This window comes from Gilbertella persicaria (genome assembly GCF_025201335.1).
Source record: "Gilbertella persicaria strain CBS 190.32 chromosome Unknown B0P05scaffold_8, whole genome shotgun sequence".
Classification (NCBI taxonomy): Eukaryota; Fungi; Mucoromycota; class Mucoromycetes; order Mucorales; family Choanephoraceae; genus Gilbertella; species Gilbertella persicaria.
Genome location: NW_026251969.1, coordinates 78,444 through 103,773, shown reverse-complemented (window position 1 = coordinate 103,773; position 25,330 = coordinate 78,444). Strand labels below are relative to the sequence as shown.

General features: G+C 36.1%; 15 protein-coding genes across 15 annotated transcripts; 7 read left to right on the top strand and 8 right to left on the bottom strand.

The window, feature by feature from the left end:
• Positions 1 to 257: 257 nt before the first annotated feature.
• Positions 258 to 2,356, top strand: B0P05DRAFT_569351 (acyltransferase ChoActase/COT/CPT; the record flags this gene model as incomplete). Its single annotated transcript, XM_051581248.1, has 4 exons — positions 258 to 513; positions 590 to 782; positions 830 to 1,066; positions 1,111 to 2,356. The coding sequence occupies 4 exons, from the start codon at positions 258 to 260 to the stop codon at positions 2,354 to 2,356; spliced, it is 1,932 nt and encodes a 643-aa protein (XP_051437492.1).
• Positions 2,357 to 2,430: 74 nt separating this feature from the next.
• Positions 2,431 to 4,266, bottom strand: B0P05DRAFT_464838 (uncharacterized protein; the record flags this gene model as incomplete). Its single annotated transcript, XM_051574235.1, has 6 exons — positions 2,431 to 2,504; positions 2,556 to 2,685; positions 3,016 to 3,557; positions 3,598 to 3,835; positions 3,881 to 4,035; positions 4,182 to 4,266. The coding sequence occupies 6 exons, from the start codon at positions 4,264 to 4,266 to the stop codon at positions 2,431 to 2,433; spliced, it is 1,224 nt and encodes a 407-aa protein (XP_051437491.1).
• A 472-nt stretch (positions 4,267 to 4,738) lies between these two features.
• Positions 4,739 to 6,874, top strand: B0P05DRAFT_349226 (uncharacterized protein). Its single transcript, XM_051573601.1, has 7 exons — positions 4,739 to 5,135; positions 5,185 to 5,292; positions 5,346 to 5,455; positions 5,501 to 5,559; positions 5,621 to 5,777; positions 5,852 to 5,934; positions 5,994 to 6,874. The coding sequence occupies exons 1-7, from the start codon at positions 4,847 to 4,849 to the stop codon at positions 6,403 to 6,405; spliced, it is 1,218 nt and encodes a 405-aa protein (XP_051437490.1). The 5' UTR covers positions 4,739 to 4,846; the 3' UTR covers positions 6,406 to 6,874.
• On the top strand, positions 6,539 to 7,222 carry B0P05DRAFT_464870 (uncharacterized protein; the record flags this gene model as incomplete). The annotated part of the gene is made up of 1 exon (XM_051574238.1): positions 6,539 to 7,222. One exon carries the CDS (start codon positions 6,539 to 6,541, stop codon positions 7,220 to 7,222), a length of 684 nt encoding a protein of 227 aa, XP_051437489.1.
• Positions 7,223 to 7,424: 202 nt separating this feature from the next.
• B0P05DRAFT_602469 (ribosomal protein S13/S18-domain-containing protein) lies at positions 7,425 to 8,028 on the bottom strand (the record flags this gene model as incomplete). The annotated part of the gene is made up of 2 exons (XM_051583268.1): positions 7,425 to 7,886; positions 7,972 to 8,028. The coding sequence occupies 2 exons, from the start codon at positions 8,026 to 8,028 to the stop codon at positions 7,425 to 7,427; spliced, it is 519 nt and encodes a 172-aa protein (XP_051437488.1).
• Positions 8,029 to 8,233: 205 nt separating this feature from the next.
• Positions 8,234 to 9,143, bottom strand: B0P05DRAFT_530498 (HAD-like domain-containing protein). Its single transcript, XM_051576868.1, has 5 exons — positions 9,104 to 9,143; positions 8,966 to 9,062; positions 8,853 to 8,923; positions 8,571 to 8,804; positions 8,234 to 8,529 (listed from the first exon to the last, which is right to left on the bottom strand). Exons 2-5 carry the CDS (start codon positions 9,025 to 9,027, stop codon positions 8,261 to 8,263), a joined length of 636 nt encoding a protein of 211 aa, XP_051437487.1. The 5' UTR covers positions 9,028 to 9,062; positions 9,104 to 9,143; the 3' UTR covers positions 8,234 to 8,260.
• Positions 9,144 to 9,199: 56 nt separating this feature from the next.
• B0P05DRAFT_530497 (uncharacterized protein) lies at positions 9,200 to 9,646 on the bottom strand (the record flags this gene model as incomplete). The annotated part of the gene is made up of 1 exon (XM_051576867.1): positions 9,200 to 9,646. One exon carries the CDS (start codon positions 9,644 to 9,646, stop codon positions 9,200 to 9,202), a length of 447 nt encoding a protein of 148 aa, XP_051437486.1.
• A 1,300-nt stretch (positions 9,647 to 10,946) lies between these two features.
• B0P05DRAFT_530492 (uncharacterized protein) lies at positions 10,947 to 11,922 on the bottom strand. Its single transcript, XM_051576866.1, has 6 exons — positions 11,661 to 11,922; positions 11,564 to 11,612; positions 11,472 to 11,517; positions 11,317 to 11,429; positions 11,220 to 11,276; positions 10,947 to 11,172 (listed from the first exon to the last, which is right to left on the bottom strand). The coding sequence occupies exons 1-6, from the start codon at positions 11,773 to 11,775 to the stop codon at positions 11,016 to 11,018; spliced, it is 537 nt and encodes a 178-aa protein (XP_051437485.1). The 5' UTR covers positions 11,776 to 11,922; the 3' UTR covers positions 10,947 to 11,015.
• A 129-nt stretch (positions 11,923 to 12,051) lies between these two features.
• B0P05DRAFT_464780 (kinase binding protein CGI-121-domain-containing protein) lies at positions 12,052 to 12,789 on the top strand (the record flags this gene model as incomplete). The annotated part of the gene is made up of 5 exons (XM_051574232.1): positions 12,052 to 12,195; positions 12,238 to 12,360; positions 12,410 to 12,493; positions 12,542 to 12,631; positions 12,712 to 12,789. The coding sequence occupies 5 exons, from the start codon at positions 12,052 to 12,054 to the stop codon at positions 12,787 to 12,789; spliced, it is 519 nt and encodes a 172-aa protein (XP_051437484.1).
• B0P05DRAFT_569345 (kinase-like domain-containing protein) lies at positions 12,786 to 14,054 on the bottom strand (the record flags this gene model as incomplete). Its single annotated transcript, XM_051581247.1, has 4 exons — positions 12,786 to 13,467; positions 13,508 to 13,759; positions 13,835 to 13,963; positions 14,014 to 14,054. 4 exons carry the CDS (start codon positions 14,052 to 14,054, stop codon positions 12,786 to 12,788), a joined length of 1,104 nt encoding a protein of 367 aa, XP_051437483.1.
• Positions 14,055 to 14,208: 154 nt separating this feature from the next.
• Positions 14,209 to 15,571, top strand: B0P05DRAFT_530483 (uncharacterized protein). Its single transcript, XM_051576865.1, has 8 exons — positions 14,209 to 14,286; positions 14,333 to 14,494; positions 14,540 to 14,656; positions 14,701 to 14,734; positions 14,784 to 14,885; positions 14,936 to 15,045; positions 15,091 to 15,321; positions 15,365 to 15,571. Exons 1-8 carry the CDS (start codon positions 14,256 to 14,258, stop codon positions 15,439 to 15,441), a joined length of 864 nt encoding a protein of 287 aa, XP_051437482.1. The 5' UTR covers positions 14,209 to 14,255; the 3' UTR covers positions 15,442 to 15,571.
• Positions 15,572 to 16,137: 566 nt separating this feature from the next.
• B0P05DRAFT_569343 (uncharacterized protein) lies at positions 16,138 to 17,479 on the top strand (the record flags this gene model as incomplete). Its single annotated transcript, XM_051581246.1, has 3 exons — positions 16,138 to 16,389; positions 16,438 to 16,741; positions 16,803 to 17,479. 3 exons carry the CDS (start codon positions 16,138 to 16,140, stop codon positions 17,477 to 17,479), a joined length of 1,233 nt encoding a protein of 410 aa, XP_051437481.1.
• Positions 17,480 to 17,659: 180 nt separating this feature from the next.
• B0P05DRAFT_584576 (60s acidic ribosomal protein-domain-containing protein) lies at positions 17,660 to 18,074 on the top strand (the record flags this gene model as incomplete). Its single annotated transcript, XM_051582364.1, has 3 exons — positions 17,660 to 17,725; positions 17,772 to 18,012; positions 18,061 to 18,074. 3 exons carry the CDS (start codon positions 17,660 to 17,662, stop codon positions 18,072 to 18,074), a joined length of 321 nt encoding a protein of 106 aa, XP_051437480.1.
• B0P05DRAFT_530462 (CRAL-TRIO domain-containing protein) lies at positions 17,989 to 19,324 on the bottom strand. Its single transcript, XM_051576864.1, has 7 exons — positions 19,233 to 19,324; positions 19,152 to 19,190; positions 18,855 to 19,109; positions 18,636 to 18,813; positions 18,443 to 18,594; positions 18,063 to 18,392; positions 17,989 to 18,014 (listed from the first exon to the last, which is right to left on the bottom strand). Exons 1-6 carry the CDS (start codon positions 19,311 to 19,313, stop codon positions 18,120 to 18,122), a joined length of 978 nt encoding a protein of 325 aa, XP_051437479.1. The 5' UTR covers positions 19,314 to 19,324; the 3' UTR covers positions 17,989 to 18,014; positions 18,063 to 18,119.
• Positions 19,325 to 19,565: 241 nt separating this feature from the next.
• On the bottom strand, positions 19,566 to 20,453 carry B0P05DRAFT_530458 (putative cyclase-domain-containing protein). Its single transcript, XM_051576863.1, has 2 exons — positions 20,315 to 20,453; positions 19,566 to 20,267 (listed from the first exon to the last, which is right to left on the bottom strand). The coding sequence occupies exons 1-2, from the start codon at positions 20,438 to 20,440 to the stop codon at positions 19,605 to 19,607; spliced, it is 789 nt and encodes a 262-aa protein (XP_051437478.1). The 5' UTR covers positions 20,441 to 20,453; the 3' UTR covers positions 19,566 to 19,604.
• Positions 20,454 to 25,330: the final 4,877 nt, after the last annotated feature.

Here is a 25,330-nt window from a genome sequence, read left to right as displayed (position 1 = left end):
CAACTAGGCAGTTTTCAACTTCAGAGAAATGGTGTATCCTAACAATACTGTGTGATCCAATATCAACGTTTTTTTTTTCTGTCAAAATAGCTCAAAAGTCTCTCTTTTTTCGATACATGTACCGTTATGATGTACGTGTGAAATGCACAACATTTTCTGAATATCACATGGCATACATACATACACACACACACACACACACACACACACAGAAAATGTGTATAAATAAAGTTTTCTCTTGAGTTTTTTATTTCTTCATGTCTCCTTCAGCTCCTACTTTTAGTCTACAACATACTTTACCTAGACTTCCTATACCTCGCTTAGAAGAAACATGTGCACTCTATCTAAAATCACTTTTACCTCTTCAAACACCTGAAGAACATGAGAAATCAAAAGCCATTGTCCATGATTTTCTCCAGAGTGATTTAAGTCAGTCACTTCAACAGCGTCTGATTGACCTCGATCGTGTTTCTCCCAACAATTGGTTAGAAGACAATTTTTGGCTAAGAAAAGGTACCATCTCATTTTTTTTTTTTTTTTTTTTTTTTTTTTTTTTGCGCTGTACATTCATGTTTTTTTTTCTGGTTAGCTTACTTGGAATGGCGCGATCCTTTAATGGTCAATAGCAACTGGTACATTCTTGGTCAAAAAGATAAAGCACATCCCAAACAATTACTTTCAAACCATGGTATTCAACCGTCTCGTCTGTTTTCTCATTTTCAGATTAAAAGAGCTGCTCATATGATTCGACGTGGTTTAGAGTACAAGGAATTGATTGATAGGTAATTCAAAAACATATATATACCCAAGTTACTCATCGTCAGCACAGAGAAGCGCTTCCTATCGACATGATGAAAGGGGATGCCGCATTATGCATGTGGCAGAATAGTCGTATTTTTTCGGTAACACGAGTCCCTATGTACCACTGCGACGCCATTGTACAAGCAGATCCTAAACAGGTACACCATATCATTGTTCTTTTAAGGGACCAAGTCTATCGTCTTGACGTCTACAAAGAACTCAAAAAGGGGTTTTGGGTATTGCTGTCCACGGACGAGATTGAAAAGTAAGTGAGGCTAGCATGACGCCGGTGTTTAAAGTTTGGAGTAGATCACTTTTAAACTTAATTCATCATGTTGAGACATTATCAAACCCTTCTCCTCCCATCCCTTTACTCACGTCATGGCAGCGTGATAAATGGGCTGTGGCTCGCAATCATCTGTTAACCCTTGATCCTGATCACCGAGACCATCTCAAGACGATCGAAGACGCCTTGTTTGCTGTGGCTCTGGACGACCATTCGAACGGCACCGCCTATCCTGCATGGACCAAGACTGCCTTTTGTGGGCACCAACGACTAGGCCATGGTCACAACCGCTGGTTTGACAAGTCCATTACGCTCTTGATAGAAAACAACGGTATGTGTGCCATGTCAGGCGAGCATTCGCCTGTGGATGCGGTGGTTGTCAGTTGGATCTTTGATTACATGTTAAAAGAACCTACGCCCGGTGAACATTCACATCGGTTCATCTACCCTTTGTCTGTAAGTGAGCCTGGTGGCTCTTTTGAGCATTTGGTGTTCAGGAGTGATGCTGTCTTGGACACCTATCTAGCACAAGCACAAGAAGAGGCCAATCAAGTCGCTGAGTTATCTGATTCGAACGTATTGGTGTTTGAAGACTATGGTACAGACTGGATCAAGAAAGTAGGCCGTGTACCTCCTGATGCCTTTTATCAGATGGTACTTCAACTCGCTTATTACCGTGCACATCATCAAGTGACAGCCACTTATGAAACAGCAGCGACACGTCGATACTTGCGAGGAAGAACAGAAACGATTCGTACCTTAAGTATGGAAACAAAAGCATTTGTGGAGGCCTTTGATGTACCCGACACAACCAACAAAGAACGGTACGAACTTCTGGTGAAAGCAACAACAACGCATCGACTGTACACACAAACAGCCAGTGATGGCTATGGTTGTGACCGCCATTTATTTAGCCTTCGACTGTTGAATGCAGATCATCAAATGTACGTGAATGGCAAACGAGAGACAGTGCCTATGCATCCTATCTTTACAGATCCTGTGTTTGCTGAGTCACAGCATTGGCGTCTCAGTACCTCGGGTCTTCATGCTGGTATTCGTTTGATGGGAACTGGGTTTGGTACTGTGTATCATGATGGTTACGGCATTAATTATATGGCTGCACCTCAGTTAGTCAAATTTGGCATTGAATGCAAACATGTAGCCCACACAAAATCCACGGCTGAATTTATTCAAATCATTCAACAGGTCTTGATGGACTTGAAAGCAGTATGTCAAGAAGTCAACTTGGATCAACATGCCAAGCTGTAGAATTATTATTATTATTATTATTATTATTATTATTATTATTGTTACTAAATGGTACTATGTTACAGTGTGTTCTATTATGAATGTGTGGCTTTCTTTTTTTGTTCTTTTTTCTTTTTTCGCTCAATGATTGCAAGTAAATCGTCTTCGTCTGAATCTTCAGAAGAACTACTACTACTACTACTGCTACTATTACTACTACCATTACTATTACTATTACTATTACTATTACTATCACTGTCTGATACATTGAGTGTTTTGTGTTGTGGAGTAGAGATGGGTTCAAGAATATGCGTAGGGACATCTGTTTCAAGCAGGACAGAAGGGGCTTCCTCCCCATACCTTGTCATGGGAAATCGGTAATTCAATGGTTGTGGCGGGGGTGGCGGGTTTTGTGTGACCAAAGGAGGCATCGATGCCATCGATAGTCGCTGATGATAACTATGTCTTTGACTGGAAGGATACTCTGTTGAATAAATAGAAGATGAACGATGATGGCCATTCGTATTCAGGTTGTTGTAGTAAGAAGGAAGTCTATCAGGCGATGAAACAGTCGTACATTGTGACGTATTTCTTGATAAATGGTTGATGTGTTGATAATAGTAATGCTCAGAAGAACTAGTGGAGGATGTCTTGGAATGGACGGAGTCTGATCTGCTCACTGGCCATTCGCTGTTATTGTTTTTTGGTTGCGCGGAAATAGCTTGCCAAGACAAGTGGCGTGTGTCGTCTAGGGAACATGACTTGTAAGATTCATCATCATCTTCATTTTCTGTAATAATGGAACTGTCTAAATGAAATGAACTCTGCTTATCCTCTTGCTCATCATCCTCATCCTCATCATCATCGTCAATAGGCACAGCTGCGCGAGGCCAAGTGCCAATCACAATAGGCAGATCCAAGGTACACACTACCTTCTTTCCAAAATCCGCTGAAATTCGAACTTTATAATGAAATCGAAGCACTTTATCTTTATAGCGAATGGAAGGGGGTGTAGATGTTGGAATCAAGATTTGACAAGTGATGGCTTGTTGTTGATGTGTGATATGCATATCGTAAGGTGTTGATTTTAAGACAGCTTCTTTAAAGATCGTGTGTCGCGTTGTTCTAATTTCAACCGTTCTAACCAAGTCCACCGTCACACCATGTTTACGTTCATATGATGTAAAATGATCAATTGTGACCTTGAGAGGCACAATATCACCTAAAACTCGTCAGTCAAGATTCAATCACTCACAAATTACCTCTTGTGAAACCTAAACGAGGCATCGATGCTCTCAACATGCATTTCTGATTGTATTTTGCTTTTGGCAGCATAATGTCTTGACTCTTTTCTTGTGGCACTTTGAATTGAGGTTGTTCAATATCAATGTATTCAAGCAAAGACACAATATAGTCTGTTTTGGGACACAGGGATTCTGGTACCATGGGTCTGTCCAATACAGCACGGATAGTATATCGAATATGACCTTTTTTACCAAACTATATCAAGACTCAGTGTGTGGTGAGTGTGTAAGATAAGCTTACCTCCATGGAGCTCGGTAAATCAGAGCTTTTTGGAACAATGAATTCAAAAGGAAAACTATGTTCAGTCGCATCTAACGTTGTCTGTTTAGGTGTAGTGCTGTTAGGGTATACCGAAAGTGCAAGTGTCTTTTGAAATAACGTGTTGTATTCTTTTTCTTTCAGGTTGATATAAACTTCACCAAAGAATTTGAGTTGAATACAGTTGACTTTGATTGCACTTTTTGGGTGAACAATAACAAAACCTATTTCATGTTGAGGTCTTTTTTTTTTTTCAAGTTTATATGTTCTCTATAATTTTTACCTTGAATAGTCTCTCCAGGAAAATAAAACTTTTCTTCTTCAAGACGAATATCAAGTATCTTGTTTGTTAAATGTCGTGATAGCATGAAAAGAAAGAACGAAAGAAAAAGATAAGAAATATAAAAAAAGAAAAAAACACACCATGTTATTTTTGGGGCGCATTTTTTATTTTTTTATTTTATTTTATTTTAGCCTCAAAATAGTAACTTACTTTAAAGCAATTTCATTTGCTGAGTGGCTTTTTCTCTTTTCTTCTTTTTTTTTTGACAGTTTAAAGAGAAATGCTTTCCTTATTACAACAAAAAAATAAATAAATTTATGCACTGTTTAACCAATGACATGGAAATCTATTACACTGTATCACGATAGAATAAGGTTGATAGACTTTATTTCAGATAAAACTGCGGTTATTTAATTTGTACAACAACAACAACAACACTAACAAGAGCAGTTCTCTATACATCAAAACGAAACAAAGAATTTAAAAGAGAATGATGCATAATAATAATAATAATAAAAGTATGTGTGTGCCATCATTGTGACTGAGCTAAAAATATGTAGTACGCACCCTTTTTTTTTTTTCGTCTTGTTGAGAAAAATCGTATAAAATGTTCCCCTTCTTTGTTTCTTTTTATTTTTTTATTTTTTTATTTTTCTTTATCTAACATGGACTTGCCCTTTTTTCATAAAGCAGGCGTAAAGACAAAAAAGTCAAGTATTCTCAACGACTCTTCTTCTTCAGCTTATCCTAGACTTTCTTCTTTAATACAGACCAGTATTGCTGATGAGCCAATCCTAGACAACTCAGAATCCCTTACACCAGAAGACATAGATGAGAACTTTTTCTATAAACATATCACGACTCATTTTCACTCGTTGTTTTGTGACTCAGCTATAGTGTGTATCCCACACTCTAAATCCATTCAAGGCCTGGTCATGACAAAAGATATCATTGGTAAGAAATTGAGGCATTGCATAATTTTTTTTTAAATTTAGATATATAGAATCACATTGTTTTCAGCCATCTCCTTATTTCTGCGGTCAATACGTTGCTACGAAGCAAAAACAGAAAATCATTGCACTGGACTTTCCTATCATCACAACGATTCTAGGTAACTGTGACATATCTGTATTTTTTTTTAAAAAAAATCTGACATCTATATAGGCTTTAAAGAAGAACGTACAGTGCATATCATGGAAGAAGAAACAGTGTATTTGAAGAACAAAAAAATCAGATTGTTCTCGATTGACAGATTATTAGAAGGTGATCCTCCCGTAAGTGAGACATAGCATGGTATCTATCTTACTTATACTTGATAGACATACCAACACTTTCAAAAGCATGCCATTACTATTCCGCCTGTTCGTAACTCTAGAACGTAAAGTCAGAAGATGCTTTAGGTTTGAAACTCATAAAAACTCCCTTAAAAATTCATATAGTGATTTAGAGTTCTTGAATATGTTTTCCGAAAATTTGGAAGCTCTTTATGAATTACAATTGGCTGTACAAGAATTCACTGACTCCTATGTATATATCAAAGGTTATAACAAAGCGACTGTAGAGAGAATACAGCATATGTATATGAAGACATACAGAGTAATTATCCTCTCTATTATTTCTATGACTCATTTTTTTTTTTTTTTTTTTTTTTTTTTTTTTTTTTTGTATAGACCATATTAGAAAGAAATACCTTGTTACAAGATTCATGCCGTACACCTTCTGAACATGATCGATTTTTAGAACTGGTTGAAAAGTAATAAGGCATATATATATAAACATACATAGATAAAGACTGACTTCTTATATATATAGTGTAGTGATGGGATTTTTACATAAAAAGATTTGGGTTCAATCTTTACAATCTTTACTTGCTTCACACGACCGCTATGTAGACACCATTTGTGATTGCTATTCAGATGTCGAACTCTCTCAATACTCACTTCGATATCCTATTTCAGAAATGCGTGCTTCTGATTTCAAACAAGCCATTGACACCTTGAGACAATTGGATTCCAATGATCATATTGAACCTTACACATCCACATTGAAGCATATTGCTTTTACGCCTCTTGAAAAACTAGCGGTGGTCAAGACAACCTTGGACCACATCTCCTCAGCGGTGCATGATTATATACAGGGTACAGGCAATGGCATGCATGGTAAGTCCTACAGATGTAGACAGGCGCCCCTAACATGTTCAAGATACTTCGGTGACATCGGATGAAATGATTCCTTTACTTGCCTATATTATTGTACAGAGTCATGTACCACGTATTGCCAGTTCGATTTATTACATGCAGCATTACCGATTAGCTCGTATGGTAGAGGGTTCTGTCTATAGTTTTGTCGTCACAACCATGAAGACAGCCATTCAATTCTTAAAAGATGATCCTCTCTTTTTACTCAACCATCTGTCTCTTATCCATACTCGGTCTACTTCTCTTGATGTTCAACAGAGTACGGAGCCGGTGACACCATCCTGTCATCGCAAGACACAAAGTGCTGATCTCTACAGCACGGTTGAACCCTCAGACACACATCGACGCAACTCTGCTATTCTGAGACCCCATATTGTGTTGCCTAATCCACGCCACCATGATCACCGAAAAAGCCTAGAAATTCCTCATGATTGGTTACTGCCTACACATACCATGGAAGAAAAGCAACAACAGATACCTTCTCGCCACTTGGCTGCCTCTAAGCCTATGATACAGACCACATTTCCCAAGATTTCAAATTCAACCCCTTTATCTGCCGAACCTTCTGTGCCTAAACTGGGTCGATCGCTCAGTGCATCGACCGTGGTCAAGAAGAAAGCATCTCAGCCGCCTACGATCATTAATTTACGCGATCGGGTTTCATTTGATGGCATACAGCGCCCTGCTTCTATTTCTTTAGATACAAGATCATTACATAGTATAGAAGACAGTGCAGAAGATCAAGAGGAGTTAATGGGTGATTTCTTGATGGGATTAAGCAAATTGGATGGCGATGTGGTTGGAGCCAGATCGGGTTCTTTCAAGACCTTTAGAAGACTTTAAATTATATACATACATACATACACACATACATACATACATACACACATACATACATACATATATATATATATATATATATATATATATAGCTTACAACATGCATGTTTAATAAGTAATAAGAATGTTTTATTTTTTCAATAAAAATTCCCTCTTTCTCTCTTTAACGAGACGAATTTCCTCCTTTTTTTATTTATTTATTTGTTTATTTCTTCTTGGAGACACCGACAGTACGACCACGACGACCAGTGGTCTTGGTGTGTTGACCACGGACACGGATACCCCAGTAGTGACGGAGACCACGGTGGTTACGGATCTTCTTCAAACGTTCAAGATCTTCACGGTACTTGGTGTCAAGAACGTTGGAGATCACTTGAGTGGACTTGCCATCAACAATATCCTTTTGTCTGTTAAGGAACCAGTTGGGGATCTTGTATTGAGCAGGGTTTTGGAGGATGGTGACAATACGTTCCAATTCTTCAGAAGAAAGTTCACCAGCTCTCTTGGTGAGATCGACATCAGCCTTCTTACAGGCAATGTTGGCGAAACGACGACCCACACCTTTGATGGAAGTCAAGGCAATCTGAATCTTGACACGACCGTCGACGTTGGTGTTAAGAAGACGGATAATGTGCTGGAAAGTAGTTCTTTCGGGAACGACGAGAGACTATATAGATGTAAGTGATATGTCATATATATATATTCAAGTAGAAACAAAGTTTTGCATAAAAACAAAGATATGTAAGCTCAACTTTTTTTCTTTTTTTTTTTTTCTTTTCTGATATCCATCCATCCATCCATCCATCCATTTGGTTATATCTGATATGTTTGTATACAAAACGTGTTTCTACTTTCTATAAGCTTAACATTACCATCTTTCTTTACAAAAAAAGGGAGGATTTTCTACTTGGCTAGCCATCTGCTTCAAGGTCAAAGAAAAAAAAAAATCCTGTTGCGGTGGTCGGACTTGATAAGTAGCATAAAATAATAAAATAAAATAAAATAAAATAAATAAATGAACAATAATAATAAAATAGTTCTTTAATTGTCCACTACTTGACAGAAACCACTGGTTGATTTCTCTATTCTGGCTTTACCATCAACAAGCTTTCTAACTACGTCTTCTACATCTTTAAATGTATCAAAAGGAATAAAAGGAATATCTTCTCGTCTACAATAGAATTCTAAATCACGACCTTTACGAGCAAACAAGACATCGGCATGTTTAGCAGCAGAAATGTCAGATACGCCATCACCACAAAACACAAAGATGGTATCTTGTTCTGCTGTTTCACGGGCCTTGGCAAGTGCTATTCATACACTTAAGTACTGACATCAACACAAAACTTACTTTTAGACTTGTCATTGCCATAAATACTATCGTCTCTCCAGATAATATGCCAGTTTCTGTCTTCAATGCGACCTCCATTAGCAATGACTTCAATGTCTTTTGCTTTATCACCTAAAAAGTCAGTCATGATCTTTTCAACCAGAGGAGATAGACCACTGCTGACCACTGTCACAGGAAACTTGTTTTCTCGACAATAATCATAAAAAGAAGGAAACCCGGGATCAACACGACAGTCTAGTCATGATGAGCTAAAAAATAAAAAAAAAAGCATAGTTTACTTACGGTTTAAGTATTCAGACCATGCTTCATCCCAAGAGATATGGACTGAATTCCACATTTCTTGAAGTGCATCCCTACCATGTTGATCAGTCAATGCATCCAAAGAGGTCTCTTACTTGTAAGATTTGACACCATCCATAATTTCGTGTTCTAATACGCGTCTACGTTCAGGACCCATTGAACGATGATCATCAATCAACAATAGACCCGTGTCTAATGCAAATAAATAAACAAAATAATTTTATTTATTTTACCATCCAAGGACAAAGTGCCATCAAAATCAGTGAATACTTGTATCATAAAGAAAAGTAAAAATAAAAAAAAAGGGGGGCGGGGTTGCTTCATTTGAATCATGATAAAGCAATGACATCATTGGATTCGTCTTGTTGATTCCATTCGACAGGGCCAATACAAACGACGACGTGTTCATCATGAGATGAACCAAAGTATTTGTGTTGAATAGCCAATGCCTTTTGACCAGATAAAAATTGATGTGTTTGAAATAAGAAATCATACTTGTTATTGTTGTCGTGTTCACGAGTAAATAAATTGCCAGCATCATTATCTTTAGGTCGTCGTACAAGCAAATTTATTTTTTCTTGACTGTGATGAGATTGAATTAAGAGAGAGTAAAAGTCATCGGGTTCCATACAAGCATGATGAAGAGGATCAACATGATCTGATCGAGTGCCTGCTAAACTATAAGGACACGTATTGTTATTTTTATCAATACAATGGCCTTGAACAAGACCATTTGAATAAAAGCACAAAATAGCTGACCCTTGAAAGAGAAGCATAAAAAAAAAAAATTTTTTTTTTCTTCTAAAAATCAGTACTTGGTGGCATCACAGCTTAATATTGGTTGGTCATATTGTGTAGTAGTATGAATGCAATTGAGAAGATTTACATAGGCTGGTTCATATCTGCCACTAATTTTATTTATAGTCTAATGTAAATATTAGTTATGCTCTCTACTTGATTTCAATAAAGTGTATAAATGTCTATTTATTTATTTATTTATATTGTCTTAAAATAAATATCTTGACAAGAAACTGAGCGCATTTAAGTATATTAAAGAAGCTCTTGGATTAGGATACCTTCGAATGACACAAAACTGGGCTAATTCTTATTTGAGGTCAGTGTATAACAATGGCTGTGTGTACCCATAACAATCCACGTTGTGAAAGCAAAGAAGAGTATATATTGTTCATTGTTACATCAAACACGTTTCATTACCGGAGTTATGCAATTAATTATGATAATAATCGGAGCAGATACATTACCTCCGTAACCGCGTCTTATTAACAATAGGTTTTTTTTTTTTTTTTTTTTTTTTATTCATAAAGACATTGCACCAATCCAATGGCTTGTGCTACATTAAATGCCACGTGCCGGAGAAGATCGGCATCTAACTAAAAATAAGATGTATAAGTGTATATAAACAGCCTTTTCCCTCTTTTTTTTTTTTTTTTTTTTTTTGTTATTTACTTTATAAGAATACACCTATTTTTTATATCTATATATTTAAGCAACTATGTCTGACGGTCGTTGTATTCACTGTGGTCAAAAAGGTCATTACTCCATGATGTGTCCCAAGAAACCATCTCCTAGTTAAATCAATTGAAAATGGGTACAAATTGGATTGTTCTATGCGTCAAGAAACTCTGTTTATACATATACATATTTTTTTCTTACCGGTTATAGAGGTCAAGAAATGAGTTTTCTCGGTGTCATTAACTCTCCTCTCTCTCTCTCTCTCTCTCTCTCTCTCTCTCTCTCTCTCTTATTGTCTTTTTTTTTTTTTTTATTTCTCTCTCTCTATGTACTCTCTCTTTTGGTGATATCTATTCATTTTTTTATTATTATTATTATTCTTTCTTCAATTATCTAAGGCTGGCTCTCTCTCTCTCTTTTTTTTTCCTCTGTTATACTACCCAATTTTTCTTTCTTCAATTATATGCCCATACCCTATTTTTTTTTTTAATTTTTCTACCTAGGCTAGAAAATAAAAAAGATTCATGTCATATGTATAACTAATCATGATATCATGTAATTAACTCATGTTGTACAACAAAAAGAACTTTCAAAAAGAAAATTGCCTTTTTCTTTATTTATCATTGTGTTACAGCTATTGAAACTTGTTTTAAGTTGTTACATAATCATGTTTTATAAATAACAAGTTGGATAATGAGCCAAGATGGGTTTATCGAAATACCATCGCTCATCCAATGAAATGGGAGGTTCAACAGGTGTTGTGGGTGTATTGTCTTCTTTGCAATGGCCTCGACGTAAATGTCTTGTCAAATGGGATTTTTTGATATAACTAAGGGATATGGAATCAATGACATGTATACAATGCCATGTTTGTACCTTTTAGAACAATCGGGTTCTGTACAGACATATAATCGAGGTTGTGAATGAATACGCCTACACATAAGCATGAGAAAGAAATCATTTATTTATTTACCTATGTCTGGCTAAGGCACTACTGTCTGCAAAGCTCTTGTTACAACTAGGGTATTTACATATATGAGGTTTTTCACCAGAATGTGTACGCTCATGAACAGTTAAAGCAGATCGCTATTACTATGAATCATCTGATTGGATACATGTCTATGTTACCTGAATAAATCGTTTACCACAGAATTCCAAAGGACATTGATAGGGCCTATATATAGGATCAATATATGTATATATGTCAACTTTATTTATACCTATCATTTGTATGAATACGGTAATGTCGGGTCATATCTGATGGTCTGGCTATTAAAAAAGTATATAAGACGATATTTTTTTTATATATAGACTCACTAAAAGATTTCATGCAACCAAGCCAAGTACATGCATGGCGTTTTTTGATTTTAGTTTTCTTTGTTGAAGGTTTAATGACTTCTGTATCTTGGACTAAGAGTTTAGAAATCTCCATGTTAAAGCGAAAAAGAAAAAGGAAAATAAAAAGTAAAGAAAGAAAGAAAAAAAAACAGGCCAAGTTGTGTTATACCCTTTATTAGCCTCAATCAGAGTCCCCCCCCCATCCTCTTGAGTGGCATTGACCCTTTACCTTAAAGTAACGAATCTCACATGTTATTAAGTAAACTTGTTTTGAAACAGTTCGGAACCATAAAATTAGAATTGCTTGGGTGGTCCAGGAGGATGATCTTACTGTGACTTTTTTCACTTTTCTCTTTTTTTTTATTTTCATATGGAATCATATACTTTAGAACTCTTTCCTGATAAACAGGTCCATATTGCCTTGTTTCAAAACGTCAAGAATGCTTCAGAACTTAGACAAAGAATCCACCAACAAGATATTACGTTGAATATGGCCTTAGTCAACGCGTCTTTGGTATGAATACCAGTATGAACAAGTAAGCTGATACATACCTAGGTCCTTGACAAGTTTATTGTCTTATTAGCAGCCCAACGTGCCTTGTCTGACGAAGCAGCAGGCAGTCTCAAGACATACAGTCTTCACTCTGAAATTTTGTTTAATTTTGGAGGCACCAATAATGTAAATTTTTTTGTTTTGTTTTGGATCGATATACTTATGTGTTCCTTAGATTGGCAAAACATTGACAACGTTTGGTATTACGGACCAAACAACTCATATGGTGGCTATTCAAATAGGCGAACCAGCTGACAAAGTAAGAAAACATCGTCATGAAACATCCCACTGATCTCTCTATGTTTAGGCAGAGATGTTTTTAAAACAGACCATTCAAGGAGACTTGGTCTCTTTTAATCAATTAGAGACGATCAAAGACAAACAAGCCATTCAAAAAGTAAAAAAAAAAAAAAAAAAAAAAAAAAAAAAAGTAAGCATTCAGCATTTCTCTAGAACTCATCTCTCCCTGATGGATAGGCATATCATGTTAAAAACAATCAAGACGATCTGGTCTCATTTGTCACGGGCCAAATTGCCCTTCGAGGTCATATTTAAAGTTTACTCGTATATGATTTGTCTATGATATCAAGTGCCATGTTGGCTACAGGAATAAATCGAGCAGCATAGGTCTTTGCTTCAGCAGACGATGCTTGTTTACGAGCCACACGAGCTGCAATCCCTTGCAAAATCACAGACAATCGGAAAAACGAAAAGGCCACGGCAAACATCCATCGATCCAGAGCCTGTTTGCGTTGTTGACAATAGATGCTGATCAATTCATCAGCACTAGGAATAGGCAAAGGGTCTGTAGCGTCTTTGAATCCTAACAGGCCTGCATTATCGACCGCAGGGACATAGAACGGTTGAAGCAGGTTAGAGAGGTCCGAAAAGGGATGGCCGATTGTCGATAGTTCCCAATCAAGCACACCGATCACACGGGGTTCGGTAGGATGAAAGATCAAGTTGTCTATTTTGTAGTCGCCATGGACAATCGTGGCTTGATCGCGTGCTTGGTTTTGTTTAAACCAGTTAAACATTTCCTGTAAGCGCGGAATAGGGCCTACACGTTCGCCTGTTGTTTCGTCTTGCACATTGGCTTGAGCATGAGAGACTTTGGCAAGCGATTTCATCTGACGATCATAAAAGCCATGGTGACGGCCATAGTCTTCCAGACCAATGGTCTTGAAATCCACACTGTGTAATTTAGCCAAGGTGTGAATAGCAGCATACCACCTAAGGTCATGAGTGATGTATCATATCGAAAGAAACTTACAGTTGTTTGCGTTCTTCAAAAGGCAAAGAAAGCATACGACAATCTTCAAAGATGCGTCCCTTGAGAAACTCCATGACATAAAAAGGTGTGCCAATCACATCAATGTCTCGACAGAGCACATATACTTTAGGTACAGGCACATCTGTATGTGTGCCTAAAGCATGAATAATACGATATTCTCGTTCAACAGCATGCGCTGTACTGGATAACAAAGCACCAGGTGGTTTTTTACGAAGCACATATTGTTGTTGGCTTGAATTCGTGAGATCTTTTTGTTTGATTTCATACCCCTCCCTCTCTCTCTCTCTCTCCCTTTCTTCTACTTACTTGCCGTCCTTTAATAAATAGGTAGGGTTGGATTGACCAAATTGGAATTGACTGATATGCAAAGGTCTTTTAAATCCAGGGACATGTTGGATTAAATAAGCTTCGAGTCTGGCTTGATCTAATTCATGTCTATTTTTATTAAAACATAAGCAGTCCATCCATTTTTTTTATAATATTACCCTGAACGTATATGTGAAGTATTTTGACCTCCAATAGACATATTAAAGAAAAAGAATAATAAAAAAAAAAAAGAGAATGGGTGTGGGATTTCTGCTTATAAAAAATAATCCATGGTCAAGTCCGCTTACGGAGTTTGTTTTGCCACTTGTCAATCTCCTTGATCCTACCTCCTTATTTTTTTTAAAAAAAAAAGTGGATATTATGAGGAGGAAAGAAAAACTCGTTTTCTTTATCTTTTTCAATGACCCATCTCAGTGACTATAGTTTTTTACGTAGGTCCATTGATATGTAGGATATTACTGACAAAAGAGAGGAAAGAAAGAATCATTGGGTTGAGTTATGTCTTTATTTGGCTTGTGTATCGCATCCAGACAACAGGTGGATTTGGGTGTCTCCAGTTTTCGAAATTTAAACAGGGAGACCTCAAGAGTTTTGTGACAGCATGGTTATTGATCATGTTGCCATTTCAACTCTACTATGGTAAGCAAACGAAGCATAAAATGGGATCTTTTTATAGGTTGTTAGATATCATGTCTTGTAAGATTAAATATCAAGAAGGATATGCAGTTCTTGTAGGGCATATTCAAACCAAGCCAGAAATACTCTGGACACAGGCAGACAGAGATCTTGTCCTACCTACAGGTAAAACAAACCTACAAAAGTACATGCTCTATTGACAGAATAAGATTACAGTTTATGTGTTGGATTCTCGTTACAAATGTAAAAAAAAAAAAAAAAAAAAAAAGATAAATAACTTAGTATGGGCTAGTGGTACATTACTTTTATTGCAATGCTTTTGGAAATACTTGGCTAAATTGGTAGCCAAAGCAAGATTTATGAGTAGTAAAGAATTTAAATTTTATATTATCATGTAAGTCTATTGTGTCTACATCATAGGCTGTAGATTCATGCTAGTTATAGGACCATGATCAATATCATTCTGTTTCCAGTCATTCAATACACTTTTTCTCAGCCAGGTCTTTATGATGTTACATTTAAAGAAATTATACCTCAACTTGTCTATGGCATTGGTAAAGCGATAGTATGATGAAACATATCTGACTATTTGTTACTAGAACTCTGGTGTATCTCTTTATTGGGTGGTGTATCTCATGTTCGATTCAAGACGTTATTAAAAGGACCTTTTGTGACAGACAAGATAAAGTATTTTCAGGAACTTAATCTATTATTATCTATAGCTTTGTTTATCTTTTCAACAAGCTTTATTATCTTGAGTGGTGATGGACTGACCACAGCAAAGAAGATCAATACCAATAAATTTGCTTCTGACTTGATGATCTGTAACAGTAAGTCTACATATGCAATCGTAGGCTGATATGTCTCTATTAGTCAATATGATGTGTATCTTGATCTGGGTTTTAGTCATATTGATCATTCATCCTAATAAAATCTATAATCGACGATGAACATTATTGACTGGCATGTTAAATGAAATGGAAGAAATGGATCTTGGTTCATTATTTAACACTTTTAAATGTTCAAGTGGTGATAGATGAGTTGATTTTGTTCTCCTTGATGAAAATAATCCTCGAATACCTTAACAACAAAAAGGAAAATTAAATGGTCATCAAAAGAGATATTGTCACTTACTCAAAAAAGCAACAATGGATACTGCTGAACCTGTCATGATCATTCGATTACTCTGTCTAAAGAGATAAATAACTCTTTCTTTTATTGTTATTTTACCTTAAATAAGTAGCTGCCGTACCAAACATAACACGCACACATACACCAACTGTATTTTTGTTCATTTAAAGTAATTATACCGGGGATTGTTAAGAAAAGAAAAGAAAAGAAAAGAGAGAGAGAGAAAATGAAACGTGTTAAGTATTGGGTTTTCGGGGCTGAAGGAAGAATGTTTATCACTCTCCTAAAAATAAATAAATAAAAATAAAAAATAAAAAAAAAAAAAAAAAGTACGTCACATCAGGAGAAACACACGCACACACACACAGAGAGAGACAGAGACAGAGACAGAGAGGAGAGCGAGAGACATAGAAAAAAAGAGAGAGATTTACACTTAGAATTCATTTATTTTATTTTATTTTATTTTTTATCCCTTGTAAAAAAAAAATAATAATAATAATAATAATAATAAAACCATGTCTCAGCAAGTAGAGAACAACAGTGATCTTTTATTACGTTCCATAGAATCCAACACAAATCGTTTACCTTTACGAAAACGAATAGCACCTGTACTCAAATGGCAACCTGTAGAGACACCTGAAGAACATTATAAACAATACCCACTGGCATCGAGTCAATACCCTGTACATTCTATCTCTGATGCTTCTGATAATGGGACTGAATCAGACGATACAAAAAAACTATTCAAAGAAGAAGAACAACAGAGAGTAAGTATTTTGTTGATTAGATATATATATACTTATATCTCTTATTAGCCTATAAAGAAAGTAAAAAGAGGCAGACCTCCTTTACAGAGAAATCAACCTAGTGAATCTTCCATCTCAAGTACATCTGGCACACCTACCACCATGTTATTACTACCGCATGATAAAACAACAAAACCTGATATTTCTGTAGATAAAAATACACTGTACTGTATATGTAAAAGCCCTTATGATGGTACTCGATTCATGATTGCCTGTGATAAATGTGACCAATGGTTTCATGGGGAATGTATTGGTATCAGTGAAAAACAAGGCGAATTTATTGACCTGTATTTCTGTGATAGTTGTGCTAAACGTAAGTTTGTGTCTACATATATATATATATATATATATATATATTGACTGATAGTCTATAGTCACTGGAAAAAAGACAATATGGAAACCTAAATGTGCTAATCCAAACTGTAATAATGCAGCCAGGATTGGTACGAATCTAGGTCACCTCAGTAAATATTGTACAGATGTTTGTGGCATGCAAGTCGCACGTGCTCGTATTGAACTGGCTGAAATGAAAAAGACCAAAGTAGTAGAAGACCTAGACTATCACTATAACCCTCTCTCTCGAAGTAAACTAAGCAGCTATGCTGATCTCGATGACCGATCAAGGTTACTACGAGTCAAGGATGAAAAACTACAAGCAAAAGCAGTAATTGCATTAGGCGAACTCAAATCAAAGCTATTGTCATTTGCCATCCAAAAAGAACAAGACATGTGTGGATTTGATTCAAGACTTGCTTGGCCTGATGTCTATTGGGAAAAAGTGGATCAAGTAGACCAAGACCAACTGTTGGATAGTCATCAACACCCGATACAAAAACCCTATACAATCTGTCCATCAAGTAAAAAGTGCAACAAACATCTGAATTGGCAAAAACTAAAAGCTTCTGAATTGGAACAAGAAAGATCTAAACAGTTTATTATTTTAACCATGTTAGAAAGAGAACGACAACAAATCAAGGCTCGTATGAGAAAACGACGCGAAGAAGTAGACCTTGTACAATTTCTTGATAATGGTACTCTTCATCATAAATAAAAAAAGAAAAAAAGAAAAAAAATAGCTGTCTTTAAAATAAACAAGTGTGTGTGTGTGACGCGAATCAACCTAATAAGAGTCAAGATGGGCAAAGGATTCACTTCCCTCTCTCCCTTTCACATCCATCCGTTGCACGTATGTGATCCATCCATCCATCTTTGTTTTAACCGTCTTTATAGCATGTCTGCTGAACTCGCTGTCGTTTACGCCGCTCTCATCCTCGAAGATGACAACATTGAGATCACTGTAAGTCGCATGACCATCAAAAAGACAGACATTCACATTGAATTAGGCTGACAAGCTTCAAACCCTTGTTGCTGCTGCCGGTATTGAAGTTGAACCTATCTGGTTCTCTCTCTACGCTAAGGCTCTCGCCGGTCAAGACCTCAAGGCTCTTCTTTTGAACGTTGGTGCTCCTGGTGCTGGTCCTGCTGTTGCTGCCGGTGGTGCCGCTGCCGGTGCTGCTGCTGATGCTCCTGCTGAAGAAGAAAAGGCCGAAGAAAAGGAAGAATCTGATGACGATATGGGTTTCGGTAAGTTAAACCATATAATCATGACTTCCTCTCATCACTTTGATTTAGGTCTCTTTGACTAAACGCACACGGTTCCTTTTTAATAAAAAAAAAAAAAGTATACGCATTTATTCTTCAGTATAAAAAGTGGGGCCTTGAAGGAGAGGAGAGGATTTAGCTTGATTCATAATATCTGTGTTGTAAGCAGTAGGTACTTTTTCATTATGGTCTTGAGCTATCAATGGTTTGGCATTCTTTAATACCTGAGAAGGAACACACCCGCCATCCATATGTTGACAGGTGCATGTTCCACCTAGAAAGGCAGGCAAGTTTTCAGCTGGAATTTGGTCTAGTAATGCCTTTTGATAGTCTGATCCAAGAATTTGAATTTTAGCAATGGTCTATCATTAATTGAGTGAGTGAATAATGTATCTAACTCGACAATACTTACACCGGGATCAAGCCATGCTTTCACAATCTTCCAAACATAGACAAATGCACTTGGTGCATTCACAAGAAAGAATTTATTGAGTGTCTCAGGATAGTATTGTTGATCACAATCAGCAATAGCACGAATGAAATTCAAGGCAGGCATATGTAATTCTGTATCATGAGTAATGAATTTCTTGGAATCTACTACTTACGGTGCCATCCCATGCCAGTACAGTCAAAAATGACTGTTTCTCGATTGACATGACGACCTGCCTTTTTTGAGCAATCCTTCATGACAACACGATGCAAGAACTCATTACATCCTATATGATATTCCTGTACTTCTTCTACTTTACAATGCTTGGCAATATCTTTGGCTTTATGATGGCCCTGATGATAGTGAGTTATATGGTTGGTTTATGGAGACTTACGAGTCGTTCAATATAGATAGGGCATCCTTCTTTATCCACCTTATGAAGACAGGAACCACCCATAAATGTATTGATTCTCAAGACAGACTCAGATACGCCTGGCAATGGTTCTAAGTTACTATCAGGTACCGAGTCAAACCCGCGTACGGCATACAACACAGGCAGTTTATTTTCACAAGTAGCTACAGGATGAAGATCGACTTGGTTCTTTTGACGCCATTCAAACGTCTTCAAGAGTTGTTCTTTTGCTGCTGTCTAAATATAGATTAATATAGACATTTATTGAATTAAACTTACTGTATTCCAACTACGAGCTATCAAGAACTGTTCAAGGTACTAAAGAGATGTCAGTCAGTATCCAGGGTTAACTATGGTTACCTCATCTGTCAAACTCTGCTTGGTCTGACCAAGTTCTTGTCTTAATTGTTTAATTTTCTCTATTCTTTGTTCTTGTGTCATGGATAATAAAAGAAAGAAAAAGCACGTTTTCAAATTATTTTTAAAATTATCTCCTTGGCCAGAAATGATTAGACTTGTTTATTTAATGCAGATGGCATTGGGAGGAGAAGCAATTCCGTTTTGCTTATTCAAAGGTGCACTGGTAAAGAAATAAGCATAGATATGATCTTTAGCAGCATCCTCAGCTAATGCATCCAAATAAAACATTTCACCTATAGGACATCCAAACCCACCTATCAATGTTGAATCTACATTTAAAAGAAGTTGAGGATGACACAGAGTCAAGCTATTTTACTTACGGCAACTTGTATTCCAATCTTGAACAGGATATACTTCAAATGAGAAATTATCACAGGCAACAGCAGCAAAATGATGATTCCATAACCATCGAAAGGTATCTTCACAAGGTAGAACGCCCGCAGCAGCAGGAGGTGTGTCTGTCCATGCTCGGTGTTGCTTTTCATATGCTTCCATCCATCCTGTACGAAGCAAGAGAATATCACCTTCTTCAAACACAACTCCTTGAGCATGGGCCACTTGATCTAGTTCCTGTACTGTGATTTCATCCCTGTCAAATGGATGATAATCAGACTTGTGTTTCATGGCCCATTGGCCATAATCAAGCAAGACAGCACGGCCTACAATACCTCGTCGAGCCACATGATGGATACCTAACCGCCCCGTGAGTTCATTGAGTCCCTTGGCAATCGTATAAGACTCAAGACCATTATAAAACAAGCCAGAAGGGCAGTGTGGAAAATGTCTTAGACCATCCCATTGACTGGATGCCTGTGTGTTGAATTCATGGTAGGTATCATCCCAAAAACTGGTATTACCAAGCTCACCGCATTTGAATTCATGTTGAATCAATTTTCTTCCAAACAAACCTGGGTTTGGTTGCTCAAGTTTCCAGTTGAGGGGGAAAGTGGTACCCTGACGAATACAGGTTGATGCCTATTCAAATAGAATCAGAAAACGATACGTGAGTGTAATGCCAATGCCTTTGCTATACGCTCTGGTGTCAACAGATTAATCGTGCCATAGTTATCACCTATTCCCCAGACTCCCCAAGCAGTTTTAGGAGGGTATTTAGGATCAATAGGTAATTCATCATATGTAGGAAGCATGTTTGGCAACAAGAGAAAAGAAGAGAAAGGTTGTTATTTTTATTTTCTCGATCTATCATAACAATACGTAATACGTCACAACGCTATAACTGTATGGTTACTTTTTGTTCTACAATCATCTTATTTATAGACATTGAAGGTTACTATTTTTTTCTTCTTTATTGATTAAACCATTAGATAAAAATAAGCAGCATCTATCATGTGTATCTGAACTACGTTTTAAAGCAAAAGTATGCTTTATAAATCTCTAGGAATAAGCAAATGGAAATATAAATGCATTACTTTTTACACTAGCACAAAAACAAGAAAGCGATAGAAAAAAAAATAATTTCAGCATCAAGAGACAGACTCTGAAGCATAGGAGCAATGTTGAATCTATTATGATGTAAGACACCTTACAGATTCTGCATCAAAATCAAAAGATCGTCTATGGCTCATTGCAAAAGCAGCTTTTATTATATATAGCATCAATACTGACCAAGGAAATAAAGATTCAAATATCATTTGTTAGCATAAAAAAGCCTTGTATTCTGCATACTGTGAAAAGCATATGTCTTTTTATTTTTTGATTCCTAAATAAAATTAATGTTTTTGTTTGCTTTAATCAATTTTGTCTTGACGTTTTTTTTTCTCTCTCTCTCTCTCTCTTTGTAGACGCAAAATCATGACATTTGTTTTGACATAAGTATTGTTATACTTTTATCTAATGTTCATTTCTTTATTGATCTTATGTAAAAAGGTTCTTTTAAGCACACGACTTGATTTGATCTTTAATGACACAAATTTAATTAATTCATAGGAAGAGATTTAGTAAACAAACCTCCCTTTCTTAATGGAAAAGAGATAAAGAAAAGTAATAGAGTACATCTAGTTTATGAGAGTCACTTTTTGCAGGCAGACTTTTTTTTCTTCGAAATTTAACACTTTTCAGCTAAGGATAGAGTGATGATTTATAGAATCCGAAACACTCATAAATGTTCAGACTTTATTTCTCTATATTTCTGTATTTTTAGTTTCTCAATAGTAGCAGCTGATTTGATAACTGGTCAAAAGCTCGCCTCCATACAAAAATAGCAGAGAAAAGAAATATGGTTCAATGACATCTTCCTCGATGTTGCAGAGAATTTGTAAACTCTGGAATTTAAATCAACGATTTGCTGTACTTGAATATTGTTCCTGAGGTTGCTGAGAGTTCTGTTTTTATGCAAATGTAACCCCTTGTAGTCTTTGCCACTTTTGTTTATTCGCTACTGAAAGTAGCTATACCGCCAAAAAACTTTTGAAAAGTTACAAAAGTCATAGACGTGACGTTCAAAATAAATTTACACCTATCCATGTATTTCTCCAAGAATAATATTGAAAAGGCAATATAGTTTTAACGTCGATCTGAATGTATCAAAGGTTTGTATTTATATTTTAGTATTGGGAAACATATGAATGATAGAGATGTGTACTGCAGGAACAAAACTTAATACTGTCTAACCAAACGAGTATTCATCGATTTAAACTACTGGACTAGAGATTGATCATGGGTAACCAAATAATTGAGTCAGGAAATATTGTAGAATGACATGTATAATGCTCAATAAAGTTTATATAAACCATTCCTAATAACTTATCATGTGAATTATGTCATCCACAGCATAATAAAAGAAATTTTCTGTAGTTGGTTTTTATTTACAAAAGTATTGTTTAGTTACACATCGCAGAGAGATGGGACGTAGAGAAACAGAAGTGAAGGATGACGAAGTAAAGATCATACAATGATCTGGGTTGTTTAAGCAAAGAATGACTTTTTGTAATTAAGGCTACCTGAGATACTGTATCAGAAATAATACAAGAGGGTTCAAAAGCAACCTGGTTGAGAATCAGGTTCCAATAAAATTTCTAGATATTCCATTGGCCTATGGAAATGATGGGCATCAGCTTGGAGCGACTTGTAATGATAAGTGGAAAAGCTTGAAAAGTGATTATCTTGTGGAGGGAGGAAGGGGTAAAGTATATCAAAGGGTATTAACAGTTGAGTATTTCGACCCAAACACTCCACTCGGTAGGGCAATGGGCTATGAAATAGTCATAAGAGTTAGGTTGTGATTTGCACAATCGACAGGCATGAGTAGAGACAGTGCCAATCTTAAAGAGTTCTTTAGCAGTGGGCAGTTTTTGGTGAAGCACTCGATACGATAGTGTTCTATCCTGAGGGAGCATTGAGACCCTCCAAAACAAAGAGAGCACAGTACGAGAAGCCCTTATTTGGAGTCTAGTTTTGTTACCGTATGGGTGTATACAATACTCCTTAGAAGAGAAAGAGTGCTACAGTCTTGTATCCGTCAATTGCTTGGTCAAAGCATCAGGAGCAGAGAAAGTAGAGGGTGTCACATCTTGCGTGATATATTGCCACAGAAAAGGTTGAATTTCTACTGTACGTCTGCGAAGAACGTCTATAAAAAGCTGATGGTACAACCCTGGCAATGTCCCATATTCATAGCGGATCTTCAGACGTAACCGGTTACTTTGTTCATTAAAGAGGAGAAAGAGAGGGGCTGGCACTTTTGAATGTCGATAAAACCAGTGGTGTTGAGGTAACGCCTCGAACATGTTAATCAGCGGGAAGTAAAGCGAGTTGGTGAGAGGCGCATTATCAAGTCTGAGATTGTTAACAAAGTGACCAAAAGCAGCATAGATACCATTGACGACTGTAGTGGGATGAAAAAGATCATGACAGCGAAGAGTTCTAGAGAAGAAGGGTAGCAACGGATTGCCTTTATCTGGAGATATGATCGCAAAGTGTTTTGTCAGAAAAACTCGGAGCTGAGTAGGTTGATCGGACGAACTAAACAGAGTAAAAAGCCATTTCATCTGCAACGTCGCTTGTTCAAACAAAGTACCTTATTAAAAAGACACTTGGTTCCCCTAAATCAAAGAAAGGGAAGGCTCTTTTATAAAAAATGTCAAAGTGTTAGGAGACTTATTTTAGCTTTATGATGTACAATACATGAAAGGTGGTCTTTGGTGCATAATATAAATTACCATATACCCACAATTATAATTTGGCTAATCACTTTTTCTATAGTAAAAGATACATTCAGCTCAAAGGGCACATTACCATTTGCATGATTTAATGAGATCGATAATATGTTTAAAATCAGAGCAATCTACCTCAAATACAAAGTTTTAGGACTGGAAACCAATCAAGGCTTGTTACTCATCACTAAATGCCAATAAATAGCAAGAAATAGTATAGATGAATATAGATGAATATAGATGAGCATGGATGAACACTTGCAGCCATGAGTGAGCATACTTAATCAAGGATGATTATGGATGATCATGGATGACCCTGAATGAGCAGAGAACAGTAAAGTTTTTTTTTTTTTTTTTTTTTTTTTTTTTTTTTTTTTTTTTTTTTTTTTTTTTTTGCATCTTTATTTTGTAATTTTGAAGTAAAAATAAAAATTTAGTTAGAACTGTCAAGTTCTACAAAATTCTTATTTTCGATTCTTTTAATTTTATATCGCTATTTGATCTAGCTCAAACAAAAAGAAAAGAAAAGAGAAAAACGAGTTTTTTTTTTTTTATTTTATTTGTTTTCATTTGAAAGCGATTGTTTTTTAGAAATATTTTTTTTTATCAACACAAATGGTACACTTGTGTATCTGTCAGATTTAAATTAAGCCTTATTTTCAAAATTGCTTTTTATGTAAAATCAATAGTTTAAATTATTTGAATTTGGTCAGCCCATAGGAATAACTAAACCAAACTAGACTAAAAAATTCTTTAAAGAAACAAGGATAAGAAGTGCATAGAGAAAAAAGTGCTAATTTAATGATGTTTGTAAACGTATGTTTGTAGCCAAAGCAGAAAGGGAGACAGCTGATTGGTTGTCGGAAAGAGCAGAATATTTGCAGCACCATGCTTTATAGAGGCCATCTATGATAGAAGAAGATGTACAGAAGCTTATTCGACACATGTTATGGGTTAGCTGAGCATAGCATGTATATTGAGGTACCGGGAAATATGTGAATGAAAGAAGTATGTGCGACAGAAACACAATTTAGGACTACCTCCAGGTAGTCAAACCAGTCGCCAGCAAATTAGACGGATGCGCTCGAGATTGGTTCTAGAAAGCTAAAGAAACAAGCGTTGTTGACACCAATATACTACAGCGCAAGTAATGGAAGAAAAATGTAATTGCTTGCGTTGTAGTGATAGAGGGTAGCATGGTCATAGATGAGCGGACTTTATTAGCAATTGCTTATGCTAAGTCTTTAAGGCTTGAGATGTCTCTAGTTATAGAAGAAATTCAGAAATCTAAAAAAAAAGAAGAATTTGTTGTGGGATGACTCTACCAGAAAGAGTATACTCAGTGAGGTCTTTCTCAGGTATGACGATAACACATTTTGTAGAGTCCCATCTACAGTCTAATGTGAGACTATATTCAGCACATTGATTTCACTTCGATTTTATTTTGGTCGAAAAAAAAATTATTGAAAACCTCTTAAATATCAGAACTCTTTAATGAATGTAATGGATTCACAAAAAAAAAACCATCATCTTCAGAACGCTCAACCAACTCAATCTCCGACATTATTTATGCCGACATGGCAAGTATGCCATTTATGTACTTGAAAAAATATTTTCTAGAAAAAAATAAAATCACTGCTTTAGAATATAGCTAAAATATTTTTTGCAATGACAAAAAATTAAAAAATAGAAAAATTCTGATTTTTCTGTTCTAAATTAATAAAAAAAACTGATTTTTAATTTTTCTGTTTTGAATAAATAAATGAGTCTACCGGATAGTGATTTTACTGCTTTAGTTCAAAAGCGGGACTACTGGTTGGTAGGCTCATTTATTTATTCAAAACAGAAAAATTGAAAAATAAGCTT

Coding starts and splice junctions, on each gene's coding strand:
- B0P05DRAFT_530458 (XM_051576863.1), bottom strand. CDS start 20,440: ATGCTTCCTACATATGATGAATTACCTATTGATCCTAAATACCCTCCT. Junction 20,268..20,314: donor CACCAGAGCGTATAGCAAAG/GCATTGGCATTA, acceptor CTATTTGAATAG/GCATCAACCTGTATTCGTCA.
- B0P05DRAFT_530492 (XM_051576866.1), bottom strand. CDS start 11,775: ATGGAGATTTCTAAACTCTTAGTCCAAGATACAGAAGTCATTAAACCT. Junction 11,518..11,563: donor CGTATTCATACAAATGATAG/GTATAAATAAAG, acceptor TCCTATATATAG/GCCCTATCAATGTCCTTTGG. Junction 11,277..11,316: donor AGTGCCTTAGCCAGACATAG/GTAAATAAATAA, acceptor GCTTATGTGTAG/GCGTATTCATTCACAACCTC.
- B0P05DRAFT_530498 (XM_051576868.1), bottom strand. CDS start 9,027: ATGGGTCCTGAACGTAGACGCGTATTAGAACACGAAATTATGGATGGT. Junction 8,924..8,965: donor GATGGTGTCAAATCTTACAA/GTAAGAGACCTC, acceptor TCAACATGGTAG/GGATGCACTTCAAGAAATGT. Junction 8,805..8,852: donor ATGGTCTGAATACTTAAACC/GTAAGTAAACTA, acceptor CATCATGACTAG/ACTGTCGTGTTGATCCCGGG.
- B0P05DRAFT_530483 (XM_051576865.1), top strand. CDS start 14,256: ATGACCCATCTCAGTGACTATAGTTTTTTAC. Junction 14,495..14,539: donor GCCATTTCAACTCTACTATG/GTAAGCAAACGA, acceptor ATAGGTTGTTAG/ATATCATGTCTTGTAAGATT. Junction 14,657..14,700: donor AGATCTTGTCCTACCTACAG/GTAAAACAAACC, acceptor TGACAGAATAAG/ATTACAGTTTATGTGTTGGA.
- B0P05DRAFT_530462 (XM_051576864.1), bottom strand. CDS start 19,313: ATGACACAAGAACAAAGAATAGAGAAAATTAAACAATTAAGACAAGAA. Junction 19,110..19,151: donor TAGCTCGTAGTTGGAATACA/GTAAGTTTAATT, acceptor ATCTATATTTAG/ACAGCAGCAAAAGAACAACT. Junction 18,814..18,854: donor CTATCTATATTGAACGACTC/GTAAGTCTCCAT, acceptor CACTATCATCAG/GGCCATCATAAAGCCAAAGA.
- B0P05DRAFT_349226 (XM_051573601.1), top strand. CDS start 4,847: ATGGACTTGCCCTTTTTTCATAAAGCAGGCGTAAAGACAAAAAAGTCA. Junction 5,136..5,184: donor CATGACAAAAGATATCATTG/GTAAGAAATTGA, acceptor TTAGATATATAG/AATCACATTGTTTTCAGCCA. Junction 5,293..5,345: donor TATCATCACAACGATTCTAG/GTAACTGTGACA, acceptor ACATCTATATAG/GCTTTAAAGAAGAACGTACA.